Source organism: Salvelinus alpinus, chromosome 28, assembly GCF_045679555.1.
Source record: "Salvelinus alpinus chromosome 28, SLU_Salpinus.1, whole genome shotgun sequence".
Lineage (NCBI taxonomy): Eukaryota > Metazoa > Chordata > Actinopteri > Salmoniformes > Salmonidae > Salvelinus > Salvelinus alpinus.
The window spans coordinates 15,283,067-15,297,432 of record NC_092113.1 but is presented as its reverse complement, the minus strand read 5'-3'; the positions used below and the strand labels follow the sequence as shown (position 1 = coordinate 15,297,432).

General features: G+C 45.4%; 1 protein-coding gene across 1 annotated transcript in view; it reads left to right on the top strand.

The window, feature by feature from the left end:
- LOC139557262 (collagen alpha-1(XX) chain) overlaps positions 1–14,366 on the top strand; it is a 32,870-nt gene that overhangs the window by 11,722 nt on the left and 6,782 nt on the right. The window contains exons 2-19 of the mRNA XM_071371824.1: positions 1,591–1,707; positions 3,099–3,203; positions 4,567–4,710; positions 7,176–7,343; positions 8,294–8,503; positions 8,983–9,150; positions 9,468–9,752; positions 9,915–10,073; positions 10,187–10,356; positions 10,520–10,649; positions 10,793–10,938; positions 11,061–11,190; positions 12,890–13,029; positions 13,175–13,301; positions 13,421–13,560; positions 13,675–13,807; positions 13,925–14,070; positions 14,175–14,304. Of these exons, the coding sequence (XP_071227925.1) occupies positions 1,611–1,707; positions 3,099–3,203; positions 4,567–4,710; positions 7,176–7,343; positions 8,294–8,503; positions 8,983–9,150; positions 9,468–9,752; positions 9,915–10,073; positions 10,187–10,356; positions 10,520–10,649; positions 10,793–10,938; positions 11,061–11,190; positions 12,890–13,029; positions 13,175–13,301; positions 13,421–13,560; positions 13,675–13,807; positions 13,925–14,070; positions 14,175–14,304 (2,728 nt within the window). The 5' untranslated portion in view covers positions 1,591–1,610. The remainder of the gene's footprint in view (positions 1–1,590; positions 1,708–3,098; positions 3,204–4,566; positions 4,711–7,175; positions 7,344–8,293; positions 8,504–8,982; positions 9,151–9,467; positions 9,753–9,914; positions 10,074–10,186; positions 10,357–10,519; positions 10,650–10,792; positions 10,939–11,060; positions 11,191–12,889; positions 13,030–13,174; positions 13,302–13,420; positions 13,561–13,674; positions 13,808–13,924; positions 14,071–14,174; positions 14,305–14,366) is intronic.

Below are 14,366 nucleotides of genomic sequence, written 5' to 3'. Positions count from 1 at the left end.
TTGCTGTTGTTCTGGGACCGATTTAGCACTTTTCGCAGCAAAGTACGTTCATCTCTAGGAGACAGAACGCATCTCTTTCCTGAGCTGTATGACGGCTGTGTGGTCCCATGGTGTTTATACTTGCGTACTATTGTTTGTACAGATGAACGTGGTACCTTCAGGCGTTTGGAAATTGCTCCCAAGGATGAACTAGACTTGTAGAGGTCTACAAGGTCTTGGCTGATTTCTTTTGATTTTCCCATGATGTGAAGCGAAGAGTTACTGAGTTTGAAGGTAGGCCTTGAAATACATCCACAGGTACACCTCCATTGACTCAAATTATGTCAATTAGCCTAATAGCCTATCAGAAGCTCTAAAGCCATGACATAATTTTCTGGAATTTTCCAAGTTGTTTAAAGGCACAGTCAACTTAGTGGATGTAAACGTCTGACCCACTGGTATTGTGATTAAGTGAAATAATCTGTCTGTAAACAATTGTTTAAAAATTACTTGTCATGCACAAAGTAGATGTCCTAACCGACTTGCCAAAACTATAGTTTGTTAACAAGAAATTTGCGGAGTGGTTGAAAAATGAGTTTTAATGACTCCAACCTAAGTGTATGTAAACTTCCTGACTTCAACTGTACGTTACACAGACTAAGCTGTTCGTGTGTTATGTTCACAGGCTCATCTCCAGAACTCCACCGAAAGAAACTCTCACATTGTATTGTGGACACTTTTACTACAGCGTATCAGCTGGCCGCCTGCCCTTTGCTGTCTGCTGTGGTGGCACATTCTACTAGAGTAGCTACATCGTGGGCCCTGTCCCCTTAATAAAATGTGTGCATCGACCAGTTGGACGTCGTCTAGCACTTTTGCTAGGTACTATCGAGTCAATGTTGCTGCCGCCAACCAGGTCTGGAGAGGGCCGTGTTTAATGGGGTCAACCGCAGCACTACCCGGTAACCGGGACTAATCTGAAATTCTTACTTTGAATGTATCCTGTCAAGCGGAAGGATACCATATTGGAGTGATCCAATAGCTCACTGAACCTTGATTACAGACATAACCTTGGTTGTTAAGAGTCGATGTTAAGGCCGAAACGGACTCAACCACACACATGCTCGAGCATCACGTTTTCAGGGTTTCCACTAGATGGTGCAGCCACAAAGTCAAAATTGGCTCTGTCATAAAAAATCATGAAAACAAAAATGTGCTTTTTGGTCTTAATTTAAGGTTAGCAGTGTGGTTCGGTTTCAAATCTGATTTTAAGAAATAAGCAGGATTTATGACGTTGTAACTCGTGACGACCCATCTTCAGTCAGCTGTTTGTTCAGTTATGACTTATTTTATTTGAATGACCGTCTTCATCCATAACTGTTGGTTATACGGTAATTGTGCCTGTCCTAGTCACACTACCTGCCTTATCCAGTTGCTTAAGTGGGTTTCTTCGAGATTAAAGTTTGACAAAATGACTTTTGACAAACTCTCATTTGTGCTCCCACAGGTTTTGACCTACGCACAGTACTCACCAATATTGGCCATAATCAAATCGTTATTAACTCTACTATTAGCTATTAACTATGACCATTGTTTGCCTTCCTATTTCAGGTTTTTATGTTCTAGTCATCATGCCTCTTCACTGTCTCCGACCTGGCTGCCCAGCGCTGATGGTGCCTTACCTGGTCACTCTCCTGGTGCTAATGAACTCTGGAGTCCATAGCCAAGGTACCATGTACTTCATTACTAATACATCATCACTACTATGTATCAGATCATGTTTGTACCATGTGACCATAGTATTCAATGGATATTTTGCTCTAGCTGTAGAAGCATACAAATCCCCTGGCATTGTGAAATCTCTCTAGACTGACATGTAGATGTCTGTCTGACATGCAGACTCATGGTAGCAATTACACAAACTCCCAGGACACTAATGTGAACTCATTCACTCCTTTTTGTTGCCCACACACACACACACGCACACTAAGCCGTTTGTGTCCGATAATCATATAATATAATAATGACCGGATAATATTATTGGCAGATATTAGTCATAGGTTTAAACAAAACAATTAATTTTGCCAGATTTTTCAGTGTACCTTTTTTTATGTTTCATTATCCTTATGCAACATTGCTCCCTCAGAGCTCCCAGTGCAGTGATGACTGATCTCTGGGCTGTTGTTGTTATTCATGGGAGTGCGGGGCATTGACCCCAGTCTCCAGTTCCCCTCTGATCCTCTGCCAGAACTAGATGCAGAGACAGTGGGACACTACTAAAGAATTTCCATGTGAACAGAGACCCTTGCCCCTTACCCCTGTCCCAGCCCCCACCTCCCTGAATGAAGACTGTGCCTAAAGTCAGGCATCAACAGTAAGTGCTATGATTCATATCTGCACTCCTCTACAATGTCTTCGGTTTTCCCCATGACGTTGTGTATAAGGTGCCTTCAAACTGACCTTCAACCTCAGGCCCTAAACGGATTTCCTGTCCCTCTTGCTATCCCAGTGGAGAACACAAGGCCTGCTTTGAGCAGACAGGGGCAGCTGGAGAGGAGAGAGGAGGACAGAGAGTGACACATGAAAGAAGAGGATTGTTGGGAATCCCCCGTTGGAAATTATGTAGATGACCTGAAAACAAGAGACTGATTTGATTAGTGAAGGAGGAAGAGGGATGGGAGGCTCCTGTTCCAAAATTGGATGTCTGAAAAAGGTTTAGAACCTACTAATAAATTCATTTGGGGGGGGGGGATTTCTTTGATCTTAGAACAGCCCACCACCCCTGCAACCCCCTCACCACCACCACCCATTGCCAAGTTCACCGCCATACTCGTACCCAGAATCACTTCCACAGCAGATACACAGCTCAGTTGGTCTCTCACAACAAGTAATCACTGCATAGATGTTCATATTTCAAGTGCCTCGTGTTGATTATGCTTTTGTCTGTGTGAGACAAAAATCAGTTGTTCCAATCACAAGTTGATTGTTTGGTTTTTGTTCTGTGCTCTGGCGGGTATACTTCTGAACTGCAGTCTGATTGTTGATTTGGCTGATTGATTTGATGTTAGATGTGGACCTATTCCTAACGTGGGTGCGCATGTGTGTTGGCTACACTGCAGGGCGTCTGAAGCTGACAGTGCTGTCTCAGGATCGGCTGCAGATGAAGTGGAAAGAGGCTGAAGGGCCGGTCCAGGGATACAAGGTCCGCGTGAAGCCCATCTCAGGTGAGACAGCAGTACTGGTGTGTACTGTGAGGTTGATTCTAACTAAGAGTTGACAATGTTGGGTCACAATGACTCGAAGCTGGAAACCTTAATGGTGAAACTGTCACGTCTGTTTGCGATATTAAAACAACAAAGATGTTACTACAAACAACTAACAGTGTTTTTCCCCCTCTGAAGTCATTGCACGCGCGTTAGAACAGCAGCATATGTACAGCATTTATTTTTTATTTTTTTACACTGATTAGCGATGCACCCCACCTCTGGTTTGACAACAAAACAAAATCAATAACAATGGCCATGGGGGCGGACAGTGGTGCTGTTTTCCCTACGATACTACGGATTACATATTTAACCAAGACCATTTTTTTTTTTTTTTTTTTTTACCTTTATTTAACTAGAGCCAGAGTTGATCAAAGCACTGGCCACTGGCTAGTAAACACCTCCTCACTCTAATTTAGTTGGAAACCGTTCATTGGTCAATCTGACAGAACCACAGGGTACAAGGGCTGCCCTGCTACTCTGTTTAGCTAGATGTCTCTCTCCTTTGTTCTACTTATACAACTCTATTTTATTTACATTCTCATGTTATTTAATAAATAGGTGTGAAACATTATTTCACAAGAGTATTTTCTCATTGTGTCAGCTCTCTGTCCATCCCCCCCTTCCACATTTGTTTCTCACTGTCATATTATCTTTTATTGTATCTCCATTTCTCTGTCATAGCTGTGTCCAGACAGGTCTGTGATCGTAAGACTCAGAGACTGTTAACAGTGAAACAGACATGAGACATGCCTGCTTACCCTGCAGCTCTCTAGAGGGAGATGAGGAGATAGGGGGGAACAGAGCAAGAGCGGAGGGGACCACTATGAAAGAAGCACAAGGAGACATTATGGATTTTGGAGAGATGGGGATGATGATGAAGAGAAGTGGCAGTGGGCTAGAAGAGGGAAAAGGAGTATAGTATATCTGGCTCAGTTGATGTTGTTAACAAAGCCTCAAGGAACAATTGATCTTTTTGATGTTTTGGCTGCTGCAGCGTGAGCACACCTGGCTGTGGAGGCTCTCACCTGATAGCTTAGGGAGATATGCTGTGGTTTATCCAACCACCTTCTGGGTCATGACTCACACATTCTTTTTATAGAACAACAAGATAACAGTCGTCTCTCTTCCTTGTCGAGTTTTTGCCTTTTTATGAAAACGCTGCACATCTTTTTGTCCATTTTTTCCCCTTCTTCGGCTCACTATCTCTTTCTACCATTTGTTGTGGTAACACCAGCTGTATGTGTCGGTCTATCAGTTGCTCTCTCACTTCTGTAACAATCTGAGAGACTGTCTGTGATGTGTTGATGTCTCTGTCCTCCAGAGGTGCCCCAGCCGGAGCTGATGCTGACGACCACGCGTGGCCGGGCCACAGTGGCAGGCCTGGACTCCGGCCAGGAATACGCCCTCCAGGTCCTAGTGCTCAACGGCACACTGGAGAAACTCATCGCCAAGAGACGCTTCACCAGTAAGAGACGGCAGGGGAGAGGGAGTGTTGAACAGGAAGGAGAGGCGAGGAGGAATAACGGGGGGAGAGAAGGAATGCAGATGACTTAAGAGGGAGATGAAATGATGTTAGGAGGAATGTAATGGCGGAGGGAGTTTGGAAAGGTGGAGGTTAATATTGAGTAGGATTAGTATTAAAGAGGAAGCAGAGACTATGAAATTAAGGGTGTGAAGGACAGGAGGAAGATGGATAAAGAGCCAGAGAGGGAGAGTTTACAGTAAGGGGGGACTGGAGGGAGAGAGTGTTCGATAGAGTGGGAGGTTAGGTGAATGTTTGGAATGACCGGTATGGGGAAATGAGAGCGAGAAGGAAAGAGTAACATATGTTAGAGAAAGATGACCACTATACGGAGAAGGAGAGAGTGAAGGGCACAGCAAGGGAGAGCTGTACAGATACTGTACAAAGATCAAGAGTGACGACATAGGCCCTCATGCCCACTAGTGTAGGCCTATGTCTCATGCCCACCACCGTAGGAATTCTCAAAGCATTAAGGGAATTTTGCGAATTCCTTTAAAAAACGCAGTTGACCTCAGTGGGCTTTACCAAATTCACTTTATCTCTGGTTGGTGAACTGGTCATTACAAAGCAACTGTTATTCTCTGTCAGGTAACAAGACATATCATGCCTGTGGGTTGACAAAAGAAGCCTTTATAGACCCAACACATTCAGACATTTGCAGTACATTTTCCCCCCCAGTTATTTGGGAATTTCTAAATACCTGTGTGCCTTTGACATTTTAATGTGTGCGAACACTTCCGTATCATTCCTTTCCATGTAACCACACACACACCTATCAGCCTTTCTTTCACAAAGGACTGTCTGTAATTTACACATTTTAAGAGTATTCTTGCACAATTACAGGTTGTGAATATTGCGGGAGGGAGACAGAAGCTAGGTTTCCATCCAATTGACGACAGATTTACATGCAAATATTCTAGAATCTGCATAAAACAATATGCTAATTTTCCCTCCGGAGATGTTGCCATCAAATTGACTTGTTGCAGTTTAAAGGGTGTGCGTGATGATGTAGTCCACGTAAAATGCTTTTTGCTGTTAAATTACCATGTACCGAATTAAAAAATACAAGTTAAATGGGTTTCCATCGCATTTTCAACACTACTGATTGTTTATATAGCAAGTGTGCCCACTCTGGTATTGGCATGTGGACTCTAGCCAACAGCGCTGTACATGATGAGATTGTTATTATGGATAACAGAGCAAGATTATTTTTATTTGTCAAACTGCAGCCAAGCCTCAATTATCATGTCCATCGATATTTATTGTAAAGGAGCATCAAGCTCATCACCTTGCAATTTCACTGCACTGTGAAGTTCATCATTTATTTCCAGGGGCGCAACTTTGTTTTTAGAAGTGGAGGGGACATAAATTATAATTATTATTCAGTTGGATAAACACTCCAAACAGCCTACCCGACCGCTCGGAGGCTTCCGCATGGTCCTAACGCACACCTTTGCCTGGTTTTGTATCACATTCCAATGATAAAACTGGTGGGGACAAAAATGCAATTTCACAATGTGGGGGGACATGTCCCCCCATCCCCAGTGCCCGTATTTATTTCATCTGTAGCCTAATAAATTGCATGCTTTCCCGAGGAGTCGTAGTGGGAGGACCACACAACATGTCATCGCGTGACTCCCAAGTTTACTTCGATATGATGGTTATTATATCAATATTTGTGTATAAAAGCGTTTCCACCGACACAAAAAGATCCCACCTTGTCTAGTGTATTTTGTTTATGTTGACATTTGGAAAGTTTATGTAAAAATGTTCTGTTTCCATCAGGCATATGTCATGACATTTTTTTTAGCCAATGTACTTTAGTCACATAAAAAGGTTGGATGGAAACCTGGTTTATGTAAAAAGCTGTTATAGGAACAAAATGCCCTTCAAAATGTTTCTTGTTGTTGCCAGCCTTTCAGTGATAGTGGGTTACTGTGTCAACGGAAGCGCGTTGGGACAAGTCAGACTTTGGTGTTGACTGGAAAACGTCTGTCTATCATTCAATAATGATCCTAGTCTGGGAGCTCCTTCCTGGCCTCTTCTCAAACCCCCAGCCCCACTTGTTATTTCCATAGAAATGTCATACTCATTTTCTGTCGCACTTACCATTTTCTCGAGGCAACATTTGCCCTTTTCCCAGTGCTGTGTATGTGCTGGCATTTATTTTTGTCAAGCTCTGCATAAAAATGGTATGTTTAGAATGTACAATTATTTTAGATTCATTTACTCATCTGCTGTTCCACATTTCCCCTTTCCTTCTCAATTCTTACTCTTTCTCCTCTTCCTCTCCTTCCTGTTCAACAACTGCTGTCATTTCTCTTCCACCATCTTTTCCTCCTTAATTTGTCTATCCATGGCTCTATTTCCTCTCTTCTGTCCTTCTGCTCTCCTCTCTATCCTGCCAGTTGAGGGCTTGCGAGAGGAGGAGTTGGTCCGTAGTGGCAGTCGTGAACAGCGGCGGAAGGCCCTACCAGGGGGGTCAGGGTCAGGTGAACTGGATGACCCCATAGAGGCCCTGCTAGCTGTACCCACTGTGGTCTACCATGAGCCAGCAACCACCACCACCACTACAGGTAGGGTGTGTTCTCACCCAGGGAGGGCTTTTAGGTCAAAGGATTTTACACTAGAGCAGGGGTATTAAAATCTTAACCTACGAGGTCGAGAGTGCCACTGTTTTTCTGTTATACTTGATAATTAATTGAATCTACCTGGTGACGGGGCTAAATCAGTCTCTGATTATAATGGGGGGGGGGAAATTAGTGGAATTGTTTTTTAGGTCCAGATTTGAATTTGATGGCCATAGAGCAATGCCCAGGAACCTTACTCAGGCCAATAAGCACTGAAGTTAATATAATGGTCATCCTCAATCAGTTCTGCAAGTGATGTGCTGTTACAGGATTTTATGTTCCGAGGGTTATTTCACTTCCTGTTTACTGTCGTAATTGTATACGTCACACGACAGTGCTGTTGGAAAAAGGTATGCATACCATATCTAATGTGTTCAGGTCTGATAATTGCTTTGTTTGTGTGTGGCAACAGTGGCACTTAGAGAAAATACAAAACACAATCCCCTCACATCCTCCCCATAGTTGATAGTGTGTTCTCCTCTCTGTTTCGCCATGGGCTCTGTCATTATGTGTGTTTAACTGGCAGGGTGGGGGTAGGAGCCTAGAGAGGCGCCTGCGTTGTCACACTAGGTCTGTAATGAGAGCGCTGATGCAGTGCCACAACTGTAAGCTGCCCTGTCCAGCATGGGAGATGGACTGCACTGGAGAGAAACATGGCTGAGAGGAAACAGGGAGTGGACATGGGGTGGAGGGCTAAGGGACGGTACAAAGGGCTTTTCCTAGTTCCCTGTATCTTAACAATGTCTCATAAGAACTGGAAATTGGATATTACTATGACCTATTCCTGAATGTTTGCCATCATATAACAACTGGTGGCCTGAAATAATTATGCTGTTGGAATTTCTGTCAGACGTTGTTTCTTTAACACTACCAACTGTCAAATTGTGTATCTGTAGAACCTCCAACTACTCCAGAAACAACTACCCAGAATAATGAGTTGGTGACAGAGAAGGCTCCCAAAGAGAAGAGGAAGAGGAAGAAAGAGAAGGATCGCTCCAAGGTGGACAATAAGGAGGAGCAGGGGACAACTCAGGGGAAACCAGTAGAGGATGAGAACTCCGACAGGGAGAAAGTCAGGAAGACAATCCCCACCCAGCCTGTCACAGGTACACTAACTCCCATCCATCCCACCTACAGCAAACAGTTTGTAAAAACACTATTAGTGTTACTTCAAGATGTACCAGGCAAAATGTTTTTGTTTAAAAAGCCTGTCTATGTATTTTCAGTGTTGTAAGTGAAGTACCTTATTTAGAGCCCATAGTATGCACACTCTTCTAACGCTAAAGGATAAAGTTAAGTCCTAGAAGAGGAGTTTGGGCTTTACTTTGTCATCCTCAGCACTGCAATCATAGAAAAAATATTCCAGTGAGTGGCAATTTCAGATCTGATGACAGTGTTTCCTGAGGAGGGGAGCACAGAGAGGACAGGATAATGATAGGGCCTCTGGAGCAGAAATGTGCTCGCACTCTCCTGTATTCCTCTGTAACACACACACACACCTACTTCTAATACTACTACTAATGCATTTTCCTTAGTTTGGATCAGCCAGTTTTCTTGATTTAAGAGTGTTTCTTCATTAATCCAGTGGTGTCCACTCGGAAGGCCTTTGAGTGTGACACGACAGCAGCCGCTGACGTGGTCATGTTGGTGGACGGCTCCTGGAGCATTGGACGCACCAACTTCAGACGTGTCAGGGACTTCCTGGAGGGTCTAGTCACGCCTTTCCATATCGGCCCAGACAGGGTGCAGATAGGTGAGACACAGCAGACTCTTTCTGCTGAATTAGCGTTTTGGGTTTCTTATGAAAGGGTGTGTGATGTGATCTCATAATTAATATAATAATAAGCCACATATAAGACGTCCCCAGGCAGAAGTCTTTTGATCTTAATGATTCTGTATTTTACATTTTCTTTCATCTAAATCCAAGTTGTTTTGGCCTCTCTCCTGTTTCTGCAGCTGTAAATACTAGCCCTATAACAGAACTCTCCTCTGTTAGGTTTATACTTTACGGGACACCAATAACTGTCGTGTGGAGTGATATTAACAGTTTATTGCCCCTCCGTTTCCCAGCCCTTTCTCAGTACAGTGGAGACCCTCGCACTGAGTGGCAGCTCAACAACTTCACTACCAAAGAGCAACTGCTGGAGGCAGTCAGGAACTTCAGATACAAGGGAGGCAACACCTTCACAGGCCTGGCTCTGCTGCATGTCCTGGAGGAGAACCTGAGACAAGAGTCGGGGGCGAGGCCGGACACCCCTCGTTTCCTGATCCTCCTGACGGATGGGAAGTCGCAGGATGACGCCATCGCTGCAGCCAACCGGCTGAAGAACACAGGCGTGGAGATCATCGCTGTAGGTGAGATCTACCCTGGTGGTGCAGCCTGAAGTACAGGAGTTTGTGGCTTTGTTTGTTTGTTTTTTGCATGTTATTTATGCTTGGTTGTGTTTGTCAGTAATTTGTGTGTCTGTTCGTGAATGTATTACCGTGTGAAAAAAGGACTGTCCCTGTGTCTTTCAGGTGTAAAGAACGCAGACGAATCAGAGCTGAGGCAAGTGGCGTCTGAGCCTCTGGAGATCAACGTCTACAATGTGAATGACTTCCCTCTGCTCAGCAAACTGGTGGACCGACTGGTGCACATCCTCTGTGGGAAGATAGAGGAGCGCAGCATTGCTAAGAGTGAGTTTAGTATTTCAGTACATTCATCCATATGTTTATACAAACTCTTACAAAACTCTCTTTTTGTAAGGAAATACCAAGTAGAGTTTCCTCATTCTCTGTTTACTGCGTAGGAAACGAAAGGCCGACAGAGGACCCTGTGCTCTACTACCCAAGCCCCACAGACCTGAAGTTCTCTGAGCTGGGCCCCAGGGAGGTGCAGCTGAGCTGGACTGGACCGACCCGACCTGTCCTGCAGTACAGAGTGGTGTTTCACAGCGCCGAGGGACAGAGCCCACAGGAGGTCAGAGATAGACAGAATGTTCTCATAAATGTCGGCATTTACAAGTCATTGCAGTTATGAAGCTCTAGAACTTTAGTCATGGAAAAAAATCAGTTGTGTGAACATGTAGCTATTTGGTGGTTTTGGCTGTGAGTGACTTGATCTGTGTGGCGTCTGTGTTCAGGTGGTTGTGAATGGGACCGTCTCCAGTGTTCTGCTGGGTGGACTCTCCTCCCAGACCCACTACCACATATCAATCTTTCCTGTCTACGATGACAACGTTGGTCTGGCCCTCAGAGGGACCATCACCACATGTAAGGCAGAACCCATCTGCCACATTCCTCACATATCATGTACTTCATAATGCAAATAACTAGACAAAACCATGGAAATAACTTCTGATACATTCCCTCTACCGTCTCCTTCTCTCTCTTTCGCTCCTCTCCTGGATCATCAGTGCCCCTGGCCATGCCGGAGGGTCTGGAGGTGACCCCCTCGTCCCCCAGCAGTCTGAGGGTGCGTTGGGGTGCCACGGCGGGGGCCACTCAGTATATGGTTCTCTACTCCTCCCTCAGCCACGGAGAGCCCGACGATGCCAAGGAGGTGAGGTTACTGGGGGATGGCAGAGTGACGTGTGTAATATGTTGACGTGTGTAATATGTTGACGTGTGTAATATGTTGACGTGTTTGTTAGGATCATTTTGTGTATTAAATCCCTGTACCAGGTGAAGTTTGGGGCAGACCAGACTGATGTGATGCTGGGTGGTCTGATGCCAGTGACAGACTACTCTGTCACCCTGTACGCCCTGTATGACGAGGACCCCAGTGACCCTGTCACCGCCATCGCCACCACATGTGAGGATGTTATCACTGCCTATTATTAACATTCAATCCATATGTTTTATTTTTGTGTGTGTAATTTTCCTCCCTTTTTTTCCCCAATTTCGTGATATCCAATTACGATCTTGTCGCATCACTGCAACTCCCCAACGGGCTCGGGAGGGGTGAAGGTCGGGTCAAGCGTCCTCCGAAACATGACCCGCCAAGCCACTCTTCTTAACCCGGAAGTTAGCTGCACCAATGTGTCGGAGGAAGGAGTCGCTGGAGCGCGATGAGCCAAGTAACGCTGGGCCAGTTGTGCGCTGCCCTATCGAACCCCAGGCTGTAGTGATGCCACAACACCGTGATGCAGTGTCTTAGACCGCTGTGCCACTCAGGAGGCCCCAATCAACCTTTTATTAACTCTTTGTTAACCCAGACAATGTTACAGTACTGATACGCGTGAAGTTTGAAAGATATGCGTCCTTCCCATTTCACTCTCTTTCTATCCCACTCTCTGCACCATTCTGTATACTTCTGGCCCTTCTTTGGACAGTGTTAACTAACCTCCAGACGAGCTTCAATGCCATACAACTCTCCTTCCGTGGCCTCCAACTGCTCTTAAATGCAAGTAAAACTAAATGCATGATCTTCAACCGATCGCTGCCTGCACCTGCCTGCCCGTCCAGCATCACTACCCTGGACGGTTCTGACTTAGAATATGTGGACAACTACAAATACCTAGGTGTCTGGTTAGACTGTAAACTCTCCTTCCAGACTCACATTAAGCATCTCCAATCCAAAATTAAATCTAGAATCGGCTTCCTATTTCGCATCAAAGAATCCTTCACTCATGCTGCCAAACATACCCTCGTAAAACTGACTATCCTGCTGATCCTTGACTTCGGCGATGTAATTTACAAAATAACCTGAAACTCTACTCAGCAAATTGGATGCAGTCTATCACAGTGCCATCCGTTTTGTCACCAAAGCCCCATATACTACCCACCACTGCGACCTGTATGCTCTCGTTGGCTGGCTCTCGCTTCATATTCATCGCCAAACCCACTAGCTCCAGGTGATCTATAAGTCTTTGCTAGGTAAAGCCCAGCCTTATCTCAGATCACTGGTCACCATAGCAGCACCCACCCATAGCACGCGCTCCAGCAGGTATATTTCACTGGTCACCCCCAAAGCCAATTCCTCCTTTGGCCACCTTCCCTTCCAGTTCTCTGCTGCCAATGACTGGAACGAATTGCAAAAATCACTGAAGCTGGAGACTCATACCCTCACTAACTTCAAGCACCAGCTGTCAGAGCAGCTCAAAGAGCACTGCACCTGTACATAGCCCATCTGTAAATAGCCCATCCAACTTCCTCATCCCCATACTGTTATTTTATTATTTATTTATTTTTTGCTCCTTTGCATCCCAGTATCTCTACTTGCAAATTCATCTATCACTCCAGTGTTTAATTGCTAAATTGTAGTTATTTCGCTACTATGGCCTATTTATAGTCTTACCTCCCTTATCCTACCACATTTGCACACACTGTATATATTGACTGTATGTTTGTTTATTCCATGTGTAACTCTGTTGTTGTTTGTGTCGCACTGCTTTGCTTTATATTGGCCAGGTCGCAGTTGTAAATGAGAACTTGTTCTCAACTGGCCTACCTCGTTAAATAAAGGTGAAATAAATAATAAAATGAAAATCCTTTCTTCTCTCTATCTGTAGACCCGTTGCCCTCCCCCGTCAGTATGCAGTTTCCCAATGTGAGCCACAGCATGGTCAGGGTCAGCTGGGTTCCTGGAGTGGTCGATGTTCCCGGTCACAGAATCACCTGCAGCACCAACCATGGCAGTGACGTCAAACAGGTGCTCACCATTTAACTACTGTGGAATAAAACACACACTACTCAACAAACTTGTTTTATTTTAAGATGTTTCCTTGATTGAGTGATTAATTTAGTATCTCTTTCTCTCTGTCTGTCACTTTCCCGCTCGCCTCTCTTCTCTCCAGGTGGAGGTGACAGGTGTGAACTCAGTGCTGCTACAGAACCTGTCCTCTCTGTCTAGATACTTGGTGTCGGTGCAGTCACAGTATGAGCAGGGCCTGTCCTCACCGCTCACAGCCAACGTCACCACATGTAAGATCGTGAAACCTAGCACGTCTCACACACACACACATCCATACATGACCTGTGCATATGACAGAGATTGTGGTTTCTCCCTCCCCTCTGCCCCTCTCTCTGTGTCTCTATGTCAGTGAGGGTACCAGCCCCCTCTGATCTCAGAGTCACAAACTTCTCAGGAAGTGACATCACAGTTCGATGGGAGTCAGCCGCCGATGATGTTGTCTCCTACCTGATTAAATGGATCTCACTCAGTGGAGGGGACCTCAGACAGGTATGCGGAGGAACCTCCGCTTGTCTGTTATCTAGTAAGACGCACCATATTTCATTGCCAATTCAGCGCTGTGTTGCATGGGTTTTAGTGTTACATTTGCTGTGTGTGTTTCAGTTGAGGGTGGATGGGGACAGCGAGGGGGCCATATTGGAGGGGGTGCAGGACGATAAGGAGTATCAGATTTCACTGTCTGCCCTCTACGCCGATGGAGCACAGAGTGAGGCAGTGGCTATCCGATACAGCACCTGTGAGTACAAAATACACACGTTGTCACAGACCTGGAGATGTTAATCGGATCAATATGTAATATTGGGATGTAGTGTTGTAGTTCTCAGCTTAAAGAGCACGTGTTAATGTGTCCTAGTGTCAGGTGGTGGCCCTTCCAGTGTGTCCATCTCAGAGGAGACTGCAGTCAGTCTCCTGGTGAGCTGGGTTCCTCCCAACGCCCATGTACTGCAATACCATGTCTCCTACACCGCCCTGACGGGAGGAGAGACACAGGAGAGCACTGTGAGTAAAACCCCCACACACACACACACACACACACACACACACACACACACACACACACACACACAGGTTAGGTTGGTTGTTACAGTGTTATGCCTCTGCAGGTGTTGGTTTCAGGCAGCGAGAGACGAACATTGCTGCAGACCCTGCTACCTGACACACGCTACAGCATCCTGGTCACTGCGGAGTACCGCAACCGAGAGGGAGGGAGCGCCTCCGCACAGGGCAAGACCAGTGAGTCACTCACACTAACTGTCATTAATAGTCTATCACCTGTGAATGCATGGTCTCGCATG